The 22397-nt window shown below is 40.5% G+C and overlaps 1 protein-coding gene across 1 annotated transcript in view; it reads left to right on the top strand.

Moving 5' to 3' along the window:
• The first annotated feature begins 9325 nt into the window (after positions 1-9325).
• LOC122662651 (AIG2-like protein D) overlaps positions 9326-22397 on the top strand; it is an 87524-nt gene continuing 74452 nt past the window's right edge. The window contains exon 1 of the mRNA XM_043858354.1: positions 9326-9508. Within this exon, the coding sequence (XP_043714289.1) occupies positions 9375-9508 (134 nt within the window). The 5' untranslated portion in view covers positions 9326-9374. The remainder of the gene's footprint in view (positions 9509-22397) is intronic.

The following is a 22397-nucleotide window of genomic DNA, read 5'->3' as shown; positions in this document are numbered from 1 at the left end:
CATTCGCATACTCACAAACATAGTTGTATAATATAAGTATGAAGTTATGTATGGAGAATGACATACACAACAAAATATAGTGCAAAAACACTACCAAAATAAATCAAATCCACGCCCACTCATAATATAGTTTGCGAATCGAAGTTATGGTTTGTCGTCCAATCATTGCCCAACATGCCTCATTGTAAGTGTTTTGTTGCCTAGGAATTTATAAAAAGAATATTAAACAAGGTAAGGGAGGTCCCAAGAGGTACCCCAATCATCACCAAAGTATAAAGGCTTTCAGGGCTGAGGCGGTTTCTCGTGCGGTTTTACTCAGTGCAAGGAACCGCATGATAAACCATCAAGGGTAGGGGACTTTAGGCCTTGCGGTTTTTTGGGTGGTTTTAACCTGAGCATGCAATTGGGCTAAAAACCGCCCAACTCCAGCTTCGAGGCCTTGAGAATCGACCTCCAAACTCCATTCCCCAAGGTTTAGGGGCACCAAGGGCTATGAAAGGGGAGGTGACCTAGAGTCTTATAGGTTGCTACCAACATATTCAACCTAAAGAATCAAGGATTTAAGGGTGGAACCAAGGATGGATCCAAAACTAGGGTTTAAGTGGTTGTAACCCTAGGCTTCCAAGTAGGGTTAGGGGAGATAGTTTGAGGCATCAAGGGGTGGAAGGGGGAATGCCCTAGGGTTTTATAAGGTTCCAAGAACTTATTAAGCCCCTAAATCCAAGGGATTTGAGGATGGATCCCTGAATGGATTCCAAACTAGAGTTTCATGAAGTAAAACCCTAAGCTTCCAACTAGGGGCTCACTGGATGGTCAAAAGGGCATCAAAAGGTGAGCCTTAGCACCACATTAGCTCACAAAAATAATATATTTGGAAGGCATTTACGCTTGTAGGTAATCTCCATGAGACCCTTTAATAGTCTACTAACAACCATGAAGAAGCAAGGTCGCCGAGGTAAATAGTTTCAGAATACTATTGTTGTCAAAACATATTAGTCAGGTTTGAGCCCAATTTTGAGGGCTTTAAATTCCAATTTGTTCAAAGGTTACTTTATAGAAATGTATCCCTTTAATTCTAGTTTACATTGCAATTTGAATTGCACCGATACGATATGTATAGACAAAGTTATGACCTAAACAACGGGCAGAGGTTGAGTGGTCAGCAATTCTGGGGATGGGCGGTTTTATGGGTGGTTTTACCCCAATACCTAAAACCGCAGGTAAATCCACTCCCAACCAAGGCCTTTAAGCCCTGGCGGTTTTATGGGTGGTTTTACTCAGAACATGAAACCGTATGTTAAACCACTCAAGACTAGGGTTATATTTAAGTATGGTTTTATGGGTGATTGTACTCAGAATCCAAAACCACATGTAAAGCCACTCAATTCTAAGTCCGAGATTTTGGGGTTTTTCACCTAGGATTTCATCTCCCAAGGGTTTGAGGGCATTAGGGCTTCAAAGGGACCTTTAGGTCTTATAGGGTCCCAAGACCCTATTAGGTCCATGAAACCAAAGGATTCAAGGGGAGAACCCTTGGTCAGTCTAATATTAGGTAAAGTAAGATAAAACCCTAGGTTTTACTAGTAGGGTTCAAGGGTGAGTCTTTGGGGTCATGTATAGAGGGTATTGACCCCATATAGGCATAAGATAGATGTTCCAATCGGTCCTTGGGTTCCACGTGGAACCCTAGGTCAAAATCTTTCCATTTCCCCAAGTTCCCAAATCCAAAATCGATTAAAGAGGGGGGGGGGGGAAGAGGCTTTAATGGCTTACCTAACCAATGAGAGGGGTTCCACGATTTGGCCTCCAAGGTATGTGGGTCTAATCTTCAGCTAATCCCCTTCGCCCTTCTCCTTCCCTTCCTTTCTTTTTCTTCTTTTCGTCTCTTCACTCCCTCCCATGATTTTGGTTGGAGAGAAATGGAATGAAATAAAGAGAACTCATGCCCTTTTAGAACCTTAAGTCATTCTTAAGGTTCATTTGGTTAGCTTGTGTTAAGGTCCAAACCCTTTAAATGGCTAAGTAGGACAATATGGGCCCACTAACCGGCATCTACAGGGTATGGAAGGTTAAGGTTAAGGTCAACGATGCCCAAGGCACCAAGTCACTGTCTAGATTCATGGAGAAAGTGGGCCCCACAACAAACACCTCTTTTGCAGCTGTTTTAGCCTAGGCGGTTTTACGGGTGGTTTCACTCATCACCCAAAACCGTATGATAAACTGCCCAAGCAAAGATGGGTCATTCTTCACTCCAAACACCCCAACTTTGTCCCGTACTTCGAGGATTTCAAAGGGGGCATGCACATAAGATATTCAGGGTTAAAAACTTACCCTTGGGTGGGCTCATTACTCTTCAAGGCGTGATTCCCATCATTTGTTCAACCTTTCCCCTTGACTACCACGACCCAAGGTCACAGGTGTCAATAGTTGGCAACGTCGTGACACCTACTAGTGAAATTCAAATTAACCTGGAAAATTAGGGTGTATTCTGGGTGCGGGTATAACACATTAGGGGGCAGAATGTAGAATTCCAATAAAGATTCATCACGTTATGTCTAGGGTTTAACCTACCAAGGCATAACGTGATGAATATTTTGAACTTGGAAAACTATATTTTCTCTCTGATGTATTAATGAGACTGAAACAATATACATAATATCGCTGTACTGGTTTAAGGAAAAATGAAATTGACATTATTCATTTAGTGATCTACCCATTTGTTTGAGCCTCTTTGGGTATACTCACATCTTCCTAACCTAACACTCATCTTCCAAGCTATTCATCATGGGAAACAAGCATATCCTTAATCCAGATCATTATCCTACAAACATGAATGATTTTACATTGGTCAAAATACTCGCTGCCAATGTGGGCTCGATAGATTGTACGATTAGTTAGGGTCGACACTATTCTGTTTACTTCTGCTCAATTCAAATTTTATCAGAACACCTAAATTCTTTCTTATCCAACTTTCTCTAATTCCATCGAGCAAACTCCTGAGAACAAGAAATAGTGAAGTAGCTCCCTAACATTATGGATCCAGCAGGGGAAGAACATCAAGATACTCTAATAGACATTCAATGACTAGGAGAAATGACCGAAATGAGACAAATAATGACTCAACTTCTGTAGTATATTCAAGCTCAAGTTAATATCAACTTAGCACTGTCATTCAAAGAAAATGATCAAATTACCCCAGCCATACCAGGGGCAATCCATATAACCTCCCGGATCCTTCCTAAGTTGACCCTAGAAGGAGATGAAGATGGGATTATAGCAAAACCTAATCATGAACTCCCAGTGACCGAAAGGGAGAGGAAGATAAGGGAAAGGCTTGAGGTTAGAATTTTCCTTCAGAAATACCAAAGGAATGGAAGATTAGATGGTAGATACAGAGGGGATAGGCTTTTTTCCAGACGTTAGAATCGCTAGAAAGTTCAAATGGCCATCAGATAAGTTCGATGGGTCGGGTGACCCAAAAGCTCATCTCAAAACCTACATTAGCCTGATGAATATACGAGTTTTCTCTGAGAAACAAATTGTTATACTTTGTACCTAGAAAAGTATTAATTTATTAATGTCGATGACTGGTAGGTACGATACAGGTTCATTTTGATGGAATTTGGTTCATGTTGGTACAACAGAGGAGTTATCGTCAGTTCAGGTAAATATGGACCAACGTTATTGATTTAAGATAAGTTAATTGAGTATGATGGTTTAATGTTGAATGAGTTACATTGGCCCTAAAACCAATGTGGACCCTACCGTCGATCCACAGTAAAGTGATAGGACTGCCATTTGTACAGTTTGGGGTAAAGCAGCAACTCCATAGGTGTTTTAGAAGACCTTCTAGTAGACTTTGGGGGAGCCTAGAACACGAGTATCAAAGGTATTGAGTTACCTTCCTTGTGGGGAAAAAAAAATCAGGTTAAACAAGATTGAAACGAGAGAGATGCAGCAGCATGGGTAGGCATGGGTCCCTCCAATATACATATATATATATATATATATATATATATATATATATATATATATATATATATATATATATATATATATATATATATAATTCTCCTATTTATGTAATATTCACATCTTGAGCCTTATTATGATAATTAATGACATGTTTATATTAGATCTACCTATTTCACTATATGCTTTAATGCTTCGGCCTTTATACCTAGACTAGGTTAGATTTACTTCTTTCATTATATACTTGCTAGTTAGTTGGATTAGTAAGAATAAGAATAGTCCAAATATAAAGAGACCGGCTCCCAACGGAGTCGACTGGGTGCCTAACACTTTCCCCGGCTGTAACTTTGAACCTACCCAGAGATTTGGGAAGACCTTTGCCTTATTGATATGAGTCAAACTTTCTCTCCCCAAAAGGGGGAAAATTTTTTGGGTCCTAGATCCTTATCTAGGTGGTGACTCCCTTAGACAAAAAGAAAGAACCCTAATCCTTGTTGACTTTGACTGACCCCTTCTTTCACCAAGATCAAAGGAGGCCAAACCGCAACGTTGAGGATGGAGGTACTTTCAAACCCTGAGGATACCTATAGGCTACAACTGCCTATGGTAGGACTTCATCCTTTCCCTGTAGGAAATCATGGTAAGCAAGAAAGACTTAGCATCAGCCCTGAAACATTCTACTCCCCACTCGTCTTTATTCTTAATTTGTCCAATTATTTAAGGTCTGAGACTAGTTATGCAGGGTACATGAAGGCCTGAATACTATTTTTTCAAAGGTTCCTACCAACGAAAGTGAATTTGGTCTTCCACTACTTTAGGGGCTTGTTCTGTAATCTTTTATTAGAAGAAGCAATTGGGGATTGGAGGCCGGTAGCCTGTAGCTCTAATAGCAAAGAAAAGACATGAGGTTCTTTGTTGTGAGCTAGCAGTGCTATAAATAAAGGGCGTGGGTTCAACAACAGGAAGGGAAGGGGATAAACACAAACACACACTTCAAGAGAGACAGAGAGAAGTGTAGAAGTGGGGGCAAGAAGGTTTTGCAGAGGAGGGGCGGGTGAATTGGGGGTAGGGAGCTCTAAGGGGAGGGGAAGAGGGGGGAGGGGGATTTGGAACTGGAGAGGGCGGGGGAGTTGGAGACAGAGAAGAAGGGGTAAGGGAGAGGGAACGCAAAATTACAAAGACATCACCCGTTAGAGAAAAACGATAAAATAATCGAGAGTAAAAAATAGAAAAAATATAGTTACAACCATCCGTTGTAACCACCTCAATTACAAACAGATTTTCCCTTTATGAAGTTACTTACACAAGAGTTTCTCTAATTTCCTATTTTTTGGGTCAAGGGAATGGGATAGTGCCATGTACACATCTAGAGACTCAAATATATGACTTCCTTGTATGTACCAATGGGCACCAATTACTTTTCCTCAACAAATAATACTTCTTCAAAAAGGGATAAGCATTCCTCAGTCTTCCAACATTTATAACCTTAAATCTTGAATCCTAAGTCATTATATGTTCCCCATGTTCGTTTAAACCTGATTGTGCAGCGAAAAGAGATTGGGTAAGACCACTTGTACATCCGTGTACAAAGAACACAAATTTTTATATTATCACTGTGAAACACATAGTTACCTGAGAACCATAGATGTAGCTCTTCTTCCATATAATAGTTCTTCCAACTTGAGCAGAGGAAGAGATTGAATGTTCAATGCCTTGAATCTTCAATCCAAAAAAAAAAACAGGAAAGATCACATCACTAGAACCTAGGGTTTCCAAAAAACCCTAGAATCTCACCACTCACACATACACACACACACGAGAGAGAGAGAGAGAGGAGCAAAAAATCCGGCTCTCCCCTCCCTCTCCTCCTCTTCTATATTGTAATCCTACTCAAATGAGATTCCTTGTTCAACACAGTTTCCCAAATTGTGTATGTGTATGTGTCTATTTTGGTAGTTGAAAAGAATCTTTCCAAGTTGCCAACAATCTTGCTTCTAAATAGGGAAGAGGTAGAAGCTAAAACGGATTGCTATCTCTTTAATTATGGCCAACAATATTTTCTCAAAATAACAAATTATATTGCCATAAATAAAAGATAATTACCAATTATCTTTCCAGTAAATGTCATGCACAATTAAACTCTTTAATTTGCAGAAAAGACATTCTATTTATCCAATATCCTATAATGGGTTATAGGGCACGTAATTAAATACTACCAAAACCCAACTCATTGTATAAGTTTTTATCAGAGATTCTATGATTATGATCGGATGCCGGGAAACAGTTAAAATAAATTTTAGTAAATAGGATATTATATTTCATATTAGAAAGTGGCTTTGTAAACAATTTACAAAAACGACACTGATACCAGTATTAGATTTCAATCCGATCAATCATAGACTTTCTCTCTCTCCTTGATATTTCCCAGTTAAGGGTCGTGGATTCCATGTTGAGCATCTTTTTCATTAATAATGCGGAACCACATGCCTAGTGTATCGATATATAGTCCGTAAGACGTCAACCATTGGCTCACCAAAACCCATGATACTACTTTGCAACAAATATGATCTCTTAGTTCAAAGGCCAATTTACAGGTACAACACTCATCCTCACAACTAACAGTAGCACAATGAGTTTGTTATCAGATTATTTTCTATACACATTTATATACCAAAATCTCATTCCTAGTAACATATAATGTGACTATCGTATGAATACGATGTGTTGATGTCCGATCATATCCCTAGCCGAGAATTGTTTTGGGTGACAAACCCATGGAACAACTTACAAGCCCAATAAGATATATCATGCAAAAAATAATAATAGACACTTTATTAATAATAACGGGTTTGATTGAACACACTAATCCAACACCCTAGAGGGACAGTGCCCTTCGAATTTATCCCATATTCAAAGGGTTGTGACACATAACCAAACCGGCGTGAGAAGACTGAGATAAACATGTTAAAACATCCATTTCTTTAGACCTCTTTGACAAAAAAATAAGTTGATCTCTGAATAGTATCCTTTGAATTTAATTTTTAATCTGTTGTTGTTGCTGTGTGGGTGTAAGGTTTAAAAATTTAATCCAATCTTTAAGGTGAAACCTATCCAATTGTAACGTGATCCTTGGAATGTAAAATGTCTGGCAAGCTGGTATTAGATCTGTTAATGTCATATTTCATTTGCCATCTTAACATAGGGCCAACTATCTTGTGGAATTCTTTAGCCAAAAAAAAAAACTATCTAGTGGAATTGTTTCCACTTTATATTCAACCATTGGATCAAATAAGGCTCATATAGCAATTCTAAAGGACAATACAGATTGACCATCTTTCAAATTTCGAATCCAAACTCAAATACATTGTCCACCATATGAAGAACTTCTTCCTTTTGCAACAATCAATCATTCAAAGTTTGAACCAAACTTGAGCTGAAACTTACAATGCCAGCCAAAGGTCATGTGGGAGCTTTGTCCATAGAACATTGTGTGAGCAAGTGCAATTAGTCGTAGTAACGATCGCTGAGCCCTATGGAACGGTGAAAATCCTTGAGGGTGTGGCAGTCATTTCATACGATCTTGTGCCTAGATACAAAGGCCATACACCGCATGTGACCAATTAGCATTCTCTTTTTCATAAATTATTATAAATCAATATCACATACAATCATACACCAATACACCATTCGCGTCATCACCGTTATAATATAAATCAATATGTGATATTAACGATCATTATATATAAATTAGAGGAAAAGATCTCTACTTGGTGGTGTTTCCTATGCACTTTCACAGGGTACTGTGAGATTATGCACTCTCACAGGGTATCAAGAGGTGGAAATCCTTGAAGGTGTGGCAGTCATTTTGTATGGTGTTATGTTTAGACACAGAGGTCACACACTGCACGTGACCAAATAGCATTCTCTTTCCCATAAATTATTATAAATCAATATCACATACAATCATACACCAATACACCAGTCATGTCATCACCATTATATTATAAATCAATATGTGATATTTATGATCATTATATATAAAGTAGAGGAAAAGATCTCCACTTGGTGGTGTTTCCTATGCACTCTCACAGAGTACCATGAGATTACACCTCTGCCCCCTGGATAGATACCCATTGGCTTAGACACTTGTGTAGAAACCATGCGACCAAGTAGAGATCTCTTGTCCTATAAATTATTGTAAATGATCAATATGCCACATACTGTCATACTGAAATACACCATTATATTATATTTTATATTATAAATCAAGTCATCAACATTATATTATAAATCAAAATGTCACATACAATCATACTCTAATACACCATTCACGTCATCACCATTATATTATAAATCAATATGTCAGTCATACTCCAGTACACCAGTCACGTCATTACCATTATATTATATGGCCAAGAGCTTTATGTGGGGAGCGTGGCCTTGCGTGTGTGGGGCTAATGAGAACACATATGGAAACATCATGGGGGTGGGATTTCTGCCTTTTATTGGGGGGGGGGTAGTCATTTTGTCTCCCACTATTTGTCTAGGCATGGGCGGTATATTCTCCCACTGAAAACTTTTTCCATATTATATATAGAGATATAAATGTATCTTGCCAAAGGAATTTAATATCTTTATCATTAAAGTAGCATTCGATAATAGATTTTGGTCAGGCGATCGTCAATCTTCCATTGTGCATGGTGAAGGATCGTTTAATATTTAGTCGGTTCTTAAGCTTGGGATGCTTACAATTCGGTTGTGTCAGTCTAGATTTTAGATCGATTGGTACCTGTCGACCCTGTTGGTGGAGAAAAAAATCCTCTCCAATGCGCCAGTGAATGCAGCATGCATCAGATGGCTAGAGCTGTCCTTAGGGCAAGTAGCAAACAACTACAACCGTCTGATGCGCATGGTGCTTGGTGGAGGTAGTGATAATGGATCATCTGCACGTACCAATAGGTGAACGTACATCTCAAAGCCAATCACATTTTAATTTTATTTTTATAAAAATCCCTCATCTCCTTATAAATTGCAAAAATAAGACAGGTGGTTGGCTCTCACATGTACGTTCACCTGTTGGTATTCACAAGGAACCAAACTTGCAGGCAATAGTAGGCTATAATTGACACCCCTGGACCATGCAGATAATCTTACCCACCCCACCCACACACACGAGTTCAGATCTACTACCTACACACAACCCCCCTCAAAAAACCAAAGAAAAAAACAAAAGAAAAAAATCTGCGTGGCAATTGGACGACTGGTACAGAACAGTGGCCCACCATCTAAGCTCCTGCTCTCAATATGTATGTGAAGGAGTGGTTGGGCTCGTCCCTACCAAAGATTTTGAGTTTCTTCGCTTCCAACAGTGTTGGAGCATAGAGTTGCAGAATCAGAATAGAATGGGATCTTCGTCAATGTCTCATACTCATGGCTTTCACAACATCTTTGTATACGGAAGTCTGTTGGCCGACGACGTAGTGCGCGCGCTATTAAAGCGCGTCCCTGAATCTTCTCCCGCCATCCTTCACGACTAGTAAGACCCTTCCTTTCTCTCTCTCTGGTTTAGTGTGTTATCCCTCTCCATCTGATTGCTGGGTATCCGGTATCCTTGTTTTCTTATGGATTTTAAGTGCCTGTATCGAAAGATTGATTTTCTTATGATTGTTGGGTATCCTTGTTCTCTGATGAATTTTAAGTGCCTGTATTGAAAGATTGAATTTTGATGACCCTTCTTTTTTTTTGGTGGGGGGGGGGGGGGGTGGTAAAGGGTGAGTTTGTTCATGCCAATGTTCTAATTGTTACAAACTAGCACAGTAATCCACCTGCGGTTTCCAATAATAATTTTTAAGGCTTTTGTATTGTTAGATAAGGTTTGTACTTTGCATGGAGAAGTTAAGTTTAGGATCAGGAAAATTAAATGAAGAAAGCAAGCAAGTCCTTCGCAGCTGCACTTTCATGTTCTTTCAATTGCCTATGATTGCTGTTTATCAAGTATCAATTCCAACTTTCATTAATTAGAATTATTACCTTTCTTCTTCATTTGTAATTTCTTGTTTGGCTTCTATTGGAGTTCTTCAGTCACAGAAACTTGGGAATTTTTTTTCTTCTTATTTACTAAATTTGTGAAATTAGCAGCTAAACTCATCCACCAAAGAGTGATTACTTCTTTACATAGCTACGTCTCATTGTATCTCGTCTCAACAGCCTAAAAGTTATCCTGAGAAGCCCAAAGTATTGAAATGAAGGCTCTATATAAAAAGAGGGGAAAAATGGTTTGAAAATCCGCAGGCCTGTTAGGACCTCTCTAGTAGATAGAGTGATATTTGTTTGGAAATTAAATGTTTCTCTTGCTTTTACAAGCTTTAATGGATTTTTGATAAACACAAATCCACTTCCCTAATTTAGTTATTTTGTTTACCAGTTCAGATTTGATCCCAGATGTTAAGTCTCAAATTTTGGACTCCCTCCCCCCTTCTGCTCATTTTGTTTGCCATCTCATCTTCCTATTCTTATGTCTATACGAATCCCTCAAACCCAGCACATGCTTCCAGGTTTGAATTCTGATTGGTATTTTCTAGCTGAAGTCTGGTTCGTGGAACTGCTTGAGATGTAAACAAAAGAGTTAGAGGTACTCTAGATATTGGGTAACTTCTGGACATTGGATTTTTTTAATTAATTACTGAAAAACTTTCTTTATGTTTGAAGGAAGCAAAATCAAAGTATGGATTGGCATGTGGGTTGTGTGATTACCAAAAAAACAAAATCAAAGTATGGACAGGATTAAAGGAATAGATATAATGTGACGAGTAAGTATATTGATGTAAGTAAAGATATGTATGAAGGTGTGGCGACTAGAGTGAGATCTGTGGGAGGCCTGGGCAAGGAATTCCAAATTACGATTGGGTTACACCAGAGATCGGCTCTAAGCCCTTATTTGTGCGCGCTGATCATAGATGAATTAACCAAAAGCATTCAAGACAAGGTCCCGTGGTGTATGCTCTTCCCTGATGATATTGTTTTGGTAGACGAAACTAAAGTAGGGATCAACGTTAAGTTAGAGATGTGTAGATCAACCCTTGAAACAAGAGGCTTTAAGATTAGTAGATCAAAGACGGAGTATATGATGTGTAACTTTAGTCACATTATGATGGATAATGACATGGTGAAAATTGAGGAGAGAGAGATACTGCAGAGTGACTATTTTAGATATTTGGGGTCAAGCATAAATAAAGAAGGTGACATAGATGATGATGTTTTACAGAGAATTAAGGCGGGAATCGGGATGGATGAAGTGGAGAGGTGCGACCAGAGTACTATGTGAACAACATATTCCTTTAAAGTTTGAAGGAAAGTTTTATAGGACTGTTGTCCGACCGGCCATGATGTATGGGGTGGAATGTTGGGCAGTTAAGAAGTGTCATATAGAGAAGCTATGCGTAGCAGGGATGAGGATGTTAAGATTGATGTGTGGTAAAACTATGAAGGATAAAGTAAGGAATGAAAGTATTAGAGCTGATTTGGGAGTTGCCCCTGTCCCGATCAATGACAAGCTCTGAGATTGTCATTTGAAGTGGTATGGCCATGTTCAACGAAGGCCTGAGGATACCCCAGTACGGAGGAGTGATTTGATCCTGATTGAAGGAGCTAAAAGGGCTAGGGGCAGGCCTAAAATGACCATTGGAGAGGTTGTGAGGAATGACATGCGTAGCCTGGGTTTTGTACCAAGTATGACCGTGGATAGTACCTTTTGGAGAGCAAAGATCCATGTTGTCGACCCCATATAGCTGAGATTTCCCTGACTTCCTGGGCTGGGCTTCGTTCCTCGTACTTTCATTTCTTTTTTCGTACTTCTCATCTCTTATGTCTTCATGTCTTCTTTTTTCTTACTTTGATTTGCAAGGATCCATTTAGCCGACCCCATTTAGATGGGATAAGGCATAGTTGTTGTTGTTGTATACAATGTGACATATATGTGTGCACAAAAAGTTGTTGACATGGAGCTGGGTGAGGTATTTCATGCAGAAGCCTGGAAGTTCCAATGATTTAGTTACTTCATTGATAGGGGGGTAGTTATGGGTATGCTTTTCTTGTTTATAAGAAGAACCTTCCTTAACATTTTTGTTAAGTTATGTACTGTTGGCGGCATAGTTCCTTGTTAATGATCATGATAGAGGGAGTAGTCCCTATCATGATATGTCTTTAGCATTTTATGTTTATTTAATTTGAATGCCTTTAGTTTCCTTATTTAGTTGTTATTTTGTTGTAATCATTATTGTATTTTTAGTAGGACTCCTACTACAAATGCAATAGCTATATTGGATAGGTATTATATATAAAGGAACAGCCCGCGATAGACAAGTAGACTGAATCTATTGTGTTTCTCAGCAATTCTCTTCTTCTCCCATTCTCTCCTTTCCCTCTCTTCTATTTGCTGGGACTGGTTACAGATCCTGGTTTGTTACATGGTATCAAAGCTGTAACCGGTATGTCATTCTACATATCTGTTTTAAGAGCCATGAAGAAGAAAAAAGAGAGAGTGATTTTTCCCTTCAAATTCTTCTTCTTCTAGTTTAAAAAAAAGAAAAAAAAAAAAAAAAAAAAATCAAAAAATAGGTTTTTTTTTATGAAGACTGATCCCTTGTGGTTGTCTGCTTGCTGAATCATACCTGGAGATTGAAGGATTTGCTTGGGTTTTCTGCGTTTTATCTCCAACCATATCTGCTGAACTAGGGTTTCGTGTTGGGTCTGAGAAGAACACGTGCAGCTCCACCATATTGCTGATTCTATTGCTTTTATCGATTGATGATGATATACCCTGCTGTTTGATCGATCGAAGAAGAGGGTTGAAGAAGATTGATATACTGCTTGATATTCTGCTGCTATATAATGCTGCCGATTTGCTGATTTGTATATTAAGAACCCCAATCCCCTTGGTTATTGCCCCTCTTCAACCCCTTGGTTATCGATGGCGTGATTGTTCATTGGTTCTCTTGCAAAGTTGAAATTTGCTGCTGTTACCGCCTTCGTTGAAGACAGAGGTTGAAGAAGTTCCTTGGATAGAGGAACCTACTCCCGCAATCACCCCCCTCTTAGTATCGTGGGGAAGAAGACTTCCTCCTTGTCACACCCCAAACCATCCCCTGGGAGGATTAGGTAGGTGACACAAATTGCACGGTAGCAATCCGCCAAATCCCAAGGATCCAGAAGCTGTTAATACCATTTACAAACACACACACATCCACAATAATGAATGAAATAGAACTCAGAGTGTTGCGAAAGCTAATAGTTACTTTAAACATTAAAAACTAAATATGTATAAACATCATTGTATCAGTTCTCTCTCTCTCTCTCACACTGGCAGTCCCAACTCTTCCAACCAAGCTTTACAAAAAGAATATCAAAAGGGCAAGATAACTCGAGCCCTAAAATAAAGCTATACAAAAAGGGGATCCCTAACTACAACAAAAGAATCCCACGGTCAGAAGTAGAGTCAGCTGCCCGCCCATCACGGGTCCTCATCAACTATCACAGAAAAGACTAGCACTAGAGGTATGACCTCCATCCGGGTCCACACCAACACAGTCATAATAATCATGGCCCGTCTCCGCGAGATGAGCCTCCCCGCTACCGAAACATCCACCTGCAGCCCTGTAGGATCATCTAACAAAAGACATATACAAGAGTATGAGCTCCACCAAGCCCGTGAATGAAACATAACCATGCATGCACATGCAAGCACAACCAAATGAGTCCTACATGAAATGCAGTTCATTTTATTTATTAGCCACCTAACATCACAACTAAGGCAGGTAAAAGTGCTACTACAATCCTCAATACATGTATCCCTAGTGCGGACTTTTAACCCGTTCCCACGATACACCCATTGAGTTGTCGGAGAGGACCGATCAGTTCCAGCATGCTCTCTATGGTCAGCCCGACCAACCCTCTGGGATTAGTCTGTGAGGCGCCCATCATCATTTCAATATAACATATTCCTTTTGCTGGCATTCAGCCACATACTCACCTTTTCGGTGCAAAACAATTCTATTCCTTTTTCTCTTTCATATAGGTACTCTTACAGACATCCAACACCTTCACCCCTGTTGGCAAGGGTTCGTAGCATTGGTGATGATACTCTAGCCCAATGCATTCTATATGTCATAGTATCGAGTAGTGTCAACCGCATCCCATTCTACGGGCTACCACAGGCCTCATTTCCAAGCCGGCTACGACATCTAGTCTAGCAGTTTCACATACAAGCATCATTGTTCATTCTCATTATCCATCAGTCAAGAATTCAGTAATCAACAGAATATAAAGCAAATGAAATAAATGAATAGAATAAATATTATTGTTGTATTTGTCATGACTCATTAGTCATGTTACATTTACACACATGGTGTAATTTCACTCACCTTGTTCTAGTTTCGCTTGCTTAGCAGTCAGCTTGGTCCCAGCCAGTATCTGACACTGCACCTCGAGCTCGGGGTCAAAACCTAGTTAACCGGATAATTAAAGTATGTCAAACAATGTTCAAGATCATATTAGTGTCCTAGGGTTGGTCTAGGTTTAATTAGACTCGACTCTGCGTATATGGGTATCATTTACAATTCTCTGGGTCTTGCACTGGGCTTTCGGGTCAATCTCCCAGTGCATCATCCAGAGATGCAAGGTTCACCTTTCCTAGTATTTTTACAGCATGGTTTGCCTATGCATGGCCCTACCAATCTCATAAATCAATGTGAGGGTTCACAGCCCAAGAGAGACTAGGTCTGTGTGTGAGTTTTTGGCTCTGTGGGGCCCACTTGAGCACCTGAGGTGTGGATGACAGCAAGGACCAATGGGAAAGGGTTTTTAAGTCATTTTCATCCTTCCCATGCTGTTCTAGACCTGTTGGTGAAGGTCCAAAAACAGGAATTACATTCCGAGCCCAAATAGCAACTCTGGGCGTTTGGGTCAATCGCCCAGTGCATCGCCCAGAGCTTGTTAAACACGAGATTTGGCTCCAATTTTTGGATTTTGCTGCAGGCTTGGCCATGATTTCGATCAAGGATGTTACTAGGATGTTTGTAGTCCTAAAATGGAACTAAATGAGCTGGTCCTAATGGATTCAAGGCCTGGTTATCCATTTGGAAGTTGGGTTGAGCTCTGACAGCACAGAGAATGGCTGCATCGGCTGAGCTCAAGCTTTGGATCCAGCTTTGGCTGCATGCATTGCCCAAATCACTTGTATTTACCCACCACAGGTCTGGTTTTATGCTAAGGTATGAAGAAATCCATTTGCATGTAAAGATCTATGCCCATACAGCATGATCTGGGTGCAAGTCTGCAGTGCAGCTCAACTTAGAGATTGACATCAATCTCTACTGCAAAACCAGCTTCAGATCTAATCTTTAAATGGCTAGATCTTGAATGCAATGCTCATGCATGCAAGATCCAGAGCTCTACTAGGCATCCAGGTGATGCTCTAAGCATTACTGGCCAGAGATACACCAGACTGGCATAAGAATTGAAAGCTAACTTGAATGGACAGCAGAGTTAGGGACTGTGGCACATACCTATGAACTTGTAGGGATGCTCAACCAATGTCCAAACCAGCCCTCTGACCTCTTCTTCCTTCCTTCTCCTTCTCTTTCTTTCTTTCTTTCTATTTCAGTAGAGGCAGTAAACGAAAATGGGAGGGCTGGCCCCTCCTATTTATAGTTTTGAACCTCTTAAGGTCTGTTTGGCTATGAGCCCCTCCTTCTAAGAATGCATTTTTGAGTGCATTCTGGGCCATTCCAGCTGCATTGGTGGGGTCCACTTGGTTCTAGAGGTGGGTAATGGTTTCTAAAATTCCCATCTACCTCTAAGGGGTGTCCACAGGCTGTATGCATGGTTCCCAGGTGTCTGGAGTCCAAAATACCAGTTTCAGACACTCTGGGCGTTTGGGTCAATCGCCCAGTGCATCGCCTAGAGAATGAAACTCTGCTGTATTTGCCTTGGGCTTGCACAGGGGTTAAGTTTAACACTTGGGCACTTCACCAAACCCCTTTCCAGGACCAAATACACAACTGAATAGGTATGGTCCCTATGTATTTGGGAGGGAGAGAGATTACTTGGAGTTTGAGCTGTACATCTGGCTGTGGGCTGAGCAGCTGCATGAGTCTGTAACCCATCATCTCACAGGTATACTGGATGACATCCTTGGAGGTTCTCCACTGAATTTAACCACAGGGGTGACACTCCACAGTGTGCTTGGGTGATTGGTCATAGGCTCCTGTCCTTCAGGCAAAAATTCCAGTCAGTCTGGGGCAGGTTTAGCATTTCTCCCTACCTTACAAAAATTTCGTCCTCGAAATTGGCTTACCCAATAGCTCGAAAAGTTGAGGATATTTTTCTCGCATCTCTTCCTCGCGTTCCCACAAGGCCTCCTCTATTGGGCAGTTTCCCCACCCAACCTTAACGAATGCGATCGTACAGTTACAGAGATTATGTTCCATTCTGTTTAGTATCTCCGTCGGTTGTTCCTCATAGGTCATATCAGCATCCAGTTGCTCGGGTTCAGCCGAGAGTACATGTGCCGGGTTGTTGATATATTTCCTTAACATCGACACATGAAAAACATCATGGATGCCTTGCAAGGACGGCGGTAGTGCCAGTCGATGTGCTACTGGTCCAACCCTCTTCAGGATTTTATATGGGCTGATATATCTTGGGCTCAGCTTACCCTTCTTGTTGAAACGTAGTAACCCCTTTGTTGAAGAAACTTGGAGGAATACCTTCTCACCGACTCCAAATTCAATGTTCTTCCTTCAATTGTTGGCATAACTCTTCTATCTGGATTGGGCCGCTTTGATCTTTTCCCTGATCACATCTACCTTTTCGCAGGTTGCCTGTATCATTTCAGGCCCAAGATACTTCCGTTCTCCGACTTCATCCCAGTATAACGGTGTGCGGCACTTCCGGCCATATAAAGCTTCATACGGTGCCATGCCAATGGTGGAGTGGTAGCTGTTATTGTAAGTAAATTCCACCAAGGGGATGTGGGCGTCCCAACTGTGTTTCATTTCTAATATACAGGCATAGTTCGAAAACTCGTTTCGTTTCGGTGTTTCGGGCTGACCGAAATATCCGAAATATCTGAAATTTCGGATATTTCGGTCGAAATTTTGCATTTTCCTGTTATGTTTCAGTAGGTCATTTTGGTGGGTTTCTTCCAAGCTCAACTGCATCCGTCAGAGGCCCTCCATGGATAACTGTAAGAACAGGCAAGGTTCGAAAACTCGGGTCTCGGAGCCATCTCGGCCTAGCAAAAAACCGAGTTGGGTCGAGATCTCGGCGAGTTTGTGCATTTTTTTTTTCCGACTTGGAAGCCCATCTCGGTGGGTTTTAGACCTCTTTTGGGTCTGAAAATTGGTATACAACCTATTTTAGGCCATTTAAACACAATGACATTATTAGATTTTGCAAAAACAAAGTCCAAATAGGAGTTTCAGTTAGTGAGAAAGCAGGACAAAGACTTATTCTAGAAACCAGGACAGACACAGGACAAAGAGTCTTATTTATGCAGAAACCAGGACAGATATAGGACAAACAGTCTTATTTATGCTTAATATCATTTAAGTAAATGCTCTTTTACTTAAGATATTATTCATAAATTAGCAAATACCCCCTATTTGAATCCAATAAAAATAGTTAAAAAATCAAATTCCAAAGGAAAAAAATCACCCCATTCAAGAACAAAAGCTGGATTTTCGGCGGTAGGTGCAATTTTCAACTTTCTAATCTTTGGGATTTTTCTCAAATCTAAAAATTCCATAAATCTTAATATAGTAAAACATTGCTAAAAACCAAAAGTGCGGTAAAATATTCATTTGTTTTGATGTCCAAAAATATATTTTCATTCAGAGCGATTTTGACAGCATTCGCGCACACCGTTTGACGGGTAAATAACTCCTTCAATATAAATTAGATTTAAGCAATCTTGGACTTGTTGGAAAGCTTTCAAAACATAGCTTTCCAACAAGTCCAAGATTGCTAAAATCTGATTTATATTGAAAGAGTTATGTACCGGTCAAACTTAATTCGGTGTGCGTGAATGCTGTCAAAATTGCTCTGAATGAAAATAATTTTTTGGACATCAAAACAAATGAATATTTTACCGTACTTTTGGTTTTTAGCAATGTTTTACCATAATAAGATTTATGAAATTTTTAGATTTGAGAAAAACCCCAGCATTAGAAAATTGAAAATTACACCTATCGTCGAAAATCCAGTTTTTGTTCTTGAACTGGGGGGTTGACTTTTTTTAACTATTTTTATTGGATTCAAATGGGGGGTATTTGCTTATTTATGAATAATATCTTATGTAAATGAAATACAAAGCATTTACTTAAATGATATTAGGCATAAATAAGTGTCTGTCTTCTCTGTCTTGGTTCCTGGCATAGATAGGTGTCTGTATACCAAGAATTTCCAGCAAGATCTCAAGATTTGGCACTCATATAAAGGACCTTGATGGGCATTTTCCTATGTCAAACCGAGATCTCGGAGAGATATTGACATTTTAAGTTTCGTAGGCCATCTCGACTCGGGAAATTGGAAAACCGAGAATCTTGGCGAGATCTCGTGAGATTTCGAACTATGAGAACAGGCACATTGTGATTTTTTGGGGCCTAGATATTGCCCTTTTGCAGCCTACCTCCTCTGTGTAGGCTGGTTGGTCGCCGCCCCTTTCCTCTCCCCCTCTCTCTCTCCCCTTTTTCCTTTTTCTTTTTTGTATATTGGTTCTCTTTCCTTGCCCCCCCGGGGTTCGGTAATATATTCATTTACCAAATAAAAAACACATTTAAATGTTCGAATTGCAAAAATAGTCACCCAAAGTGGTGTTTTGGATTTGCACCATTGATTGGCAATGTACGGTCGAATCCTAATGTATAACTTAGTTAATTACACATACACATTGTTTAAGACTTTAAGTACTAGAGGACATAATAAATTAAGGATTAATAAGCAATTTAAACAAGTAAATTGACTTGGAAGTTGGAAACATAAAGTGAATGACTCTTAAATTATAACTTTAGTCATAATATTCAGTACAATAAGTAAATAACAAGTTAAGAAGATGATATCAATATGACAATATCTCCAATAAGTCCAATACAAGTCAAGTAGTCATCTAGTGACTCAAATGTTTACAAATATTCTAATAATAATTACTTCGACGTCCAGGATCGACCCCACTCATAGTCCGATGGAGCCGACGTGCATTGTTCTCCGCTTGTAGGACAAATGAATGCCACGTCATAGCATGGGAGAAGAAACGACCGAGACTAACGAGGAGAAAAAAACCCAAAAAAACCAGAGCTTGTTAAGTCTCGGTCTAAACTTCAACCGAGACTAACGAGTTTTGGTATTTATAAAGCTACTTTTGAAAAAAGAATCTCGATATCTCTCGAGATTTTGATTTTGTCTAGAGATATCGCGAGATGGTCAAAATTTCGACTGAGTTTTTGCATTTTTTTAATTCGAGCTTGTGTTTCGTTTCGGTCAGGTCAAGATACTCAAAATATTCGAGATCTCGACCGAGATTTCGCGAGATTTAGTACTATGTTACAGGCTCTGAGCATGTCCTCCAGAGTCTGAATGGTTCTTTCGGATTGTCCGTCCGTCTGGGGATGGAAAGCCGTGCTGAGATTTAGCTGGGATCCCAGTGCCTGTTGCAGACTCTTCCAAAATCTTGATGTGAATCGGGGGTACTTGTCGGACACGATGCTGACGGGCATGCTATATAGGCGGATTACATTTTCAATGTATAGCTGGGCGAGCTTTTCCATCGAGTAAGTTATCTTGATGGGAATAAAGTGAGCTGCCTTCGTCAGTCCATCAACAATCACCCAGATTGCATTCATCCCTTTTCTGGTGTTGGGTAAGTTAGTCACGAAGTCCATAGTAATTCTTTTCCATTTCCATTCTAGAATCGGGAGTGGCTGCAACAATCCATATGGTCTGTGTCTCTCAGCCTTTATTTGCTCACAGATGAGGCAGTCGGACACATATAGTTCTACGGACTGCTTCATTCCGATCCACCAATAGTATTTCTTCAGATCTTTGTACATTTTGGTGCTTCCAGGGTGGATTGAATAAGGTGAATTGTGCGCCTCTCTAAGAATTCGGTCTTGCACATCATAATCACCAGGCATGCACAATCTGTCTCTGAATTTTAATGCCCCATCATGGGCCAATGAGAAGTCTGGGTCTCCGTGGACTCCTTGTTTTATTTCCCAGATTATCTTTGCTAGGTCGGGGTCTCTGGGCTGCTTCTCAATTATCTCTTCCCGGATCGACGACTGTATGTCCATAGCTGCTAATTGCATAGCCGTCCCTTCAATCATGAGTTCCAGATCAAACTTCCGAGCTTCTTATATTAGCTGTTCGCTAACGACCAAGGAAGAGAGGGATGCGGTTTGGGATTTTCTGCTTAATGCATCCGCCACTACGTTGGCCTTCCTAGGGTGGTATTGAATCTCACAGTTGTAATCCTTTACTAATTCCAACCATCGCCTCTGTCTCATGTTTAACTCCTTCTGGGTGAAGAAATACTTCAGGCTCTTGTGATCGCTGAAGATCTCGCTCTTTTTACCATAAAGGTAGTGCCGCCAAATCTTTAATGTGAAAACTACCGCAGCCAACTCTAGGTCGTGAGTGGGGTAGTTCTTCTCGTGCTCCTTCAACTGCCTGGAGGCGTAGGCAACTACCTTTGCTCTCTGCATTAGCACACCGCCCAATCCTGTGCGGGATGCGTCTGTATATACCACCATGCCACCGGTGCCATCCGGAATGGTTAGCACTGGTGCCATCACCAACCGATTTCTTAGCTCTTGGAAACTTTTCTCACAAGCGTCGGTCCACTCAAACTTTGCACCTTTCTTCGTTAGCTTTGTTATGGGTGTTGAGATGAGCGAGAAATTTTCGATTAATCGGCGATAATATCCGGTTAATCCTAGGAAGCTACAGATCTCTATGGCATTCTTCGAAGTCTCCCACTCGAGAACCATCTTCACCTTGTATGGGTCTACCTTGATGCCATCCTTGGTGACAATGTGCCTCAAGAACCCAATCTGGTGGAGCCAAAATTCACACTTGTTGAACTTGGTGAATAGCTGGTATTCCCGCAATTGTTGTAATACGAACCTTAGGTGTTGGGCATGCTCCTCTTCACTTTTGGAGTAGATCAGTATGTCATCGATGAAACAATGACAAACTTGTCTAACACATCATGGAATACTCTATTCATCATGTCCATGAATGCAGTTGGGGCGTTGGTCAACATGAACGACAATACCAAGAATTCATAATGTTCGTATCGAGTCCTGAATGCCGTTTTGTGAATGTCGCTACTTTTGATCTTCAACTGGTGGTATCCAGACCTAAGATCAATTTTAGAGAAGACTCTTGTACCTTGCAATTGATCGAATAGGTCATCGATGCGTGACAACGGGTATCAGTTCTTGATTGTGAGTTTGTTCAGTTCTCGATAATCGATGCACATTCGTGTGCTCCCATCCTTCTTTATGAATAACATAGGTGCTCCCCAAGGAGACACGCTTGGTCGAATGAGTCCCTTCTTCAACAAATCTTGTAATTGGACCTGCAGCTCTTTTAATTCTACAGGTGCCATCTGATAGGGTGCCTTGGATATAGGTGCTGCACCGGGGATTAAATCGATCGTGAACTCCGTTTCTCGATCAGGCGGTACCTGAGTCTGATCTTCTGGAAAAACATCGGGAAATTCCCTAACAACGTCGAGTTCTTCTAATGGCTTAATCTTCGCCTCGGTATCCATTACCGTGGCCAAATAGCCCAGACATCCTTCATCTAACAGCTTTCGTGCTTGAAGGGTAGATAAAGTTATCCTCTTGGGCTTCTTCATTGGTTCACTTTGGTAGGTGTAAACCGAGCCGTCATTCAACTTGAATGTGATCTTCTTCTCCACACACATGACGTTTGCTCCATAGGCAGATAGCCAATCCATGCCTAGTATTACATCAAAGTCCTTCATGTCGAACTTGATCAATCGGGCGGTCAGGTTCTTCTTGCAAATTTCCACCATACAGGGGTCGTAAACTTCCTTCAGGCTCATGACACTACCAGTTGGTGTGCTAACTACTAAGTTGTGCCCTATGTCTCTTGGTTGGATGGTCATCCTATCCGCAAAAGCAGTAGAAACAAAAGAGTGGGATGCACCTGAGTCGAATAACAATTGCGCGGGGGCGGACGAGATAGTCAAGGTACCTAGGGTTTGTGTAGAATAAGGATGTAATTAAATTCCATGCACCCGTTGGTTAATTCCTACAATTTAGCAGTGTTAGGCGGACTTACCTGTCATTACCTCTGGATTCACCTCCGCCTCTTCATTAGTCAGCGCGAACACCTTTCCT

Source organism: Telopea speciosissima, chromosome 5 (genome assembly GCF_018873765.1).
Source record: "Telopea speciosissima isolate NSW1024214 ecotype Mountain lineage chromosome 5, Tspe_v1, whole genome shotgun sequence".
In the NCBI taxonomy this organism is placed as follows: domain Eukaryota; kingdom Viridiplantae; phylum Streptophyta; class Magnoliopsida; order Proteales; family Proteaceae; genus Telopea; species Telopea speciosissima.
The sequence above is the reverse complement of the archived record's forward strand: the minus strand, read 5'-3'. Positions and strand labels throughout refer to the sequence as shown.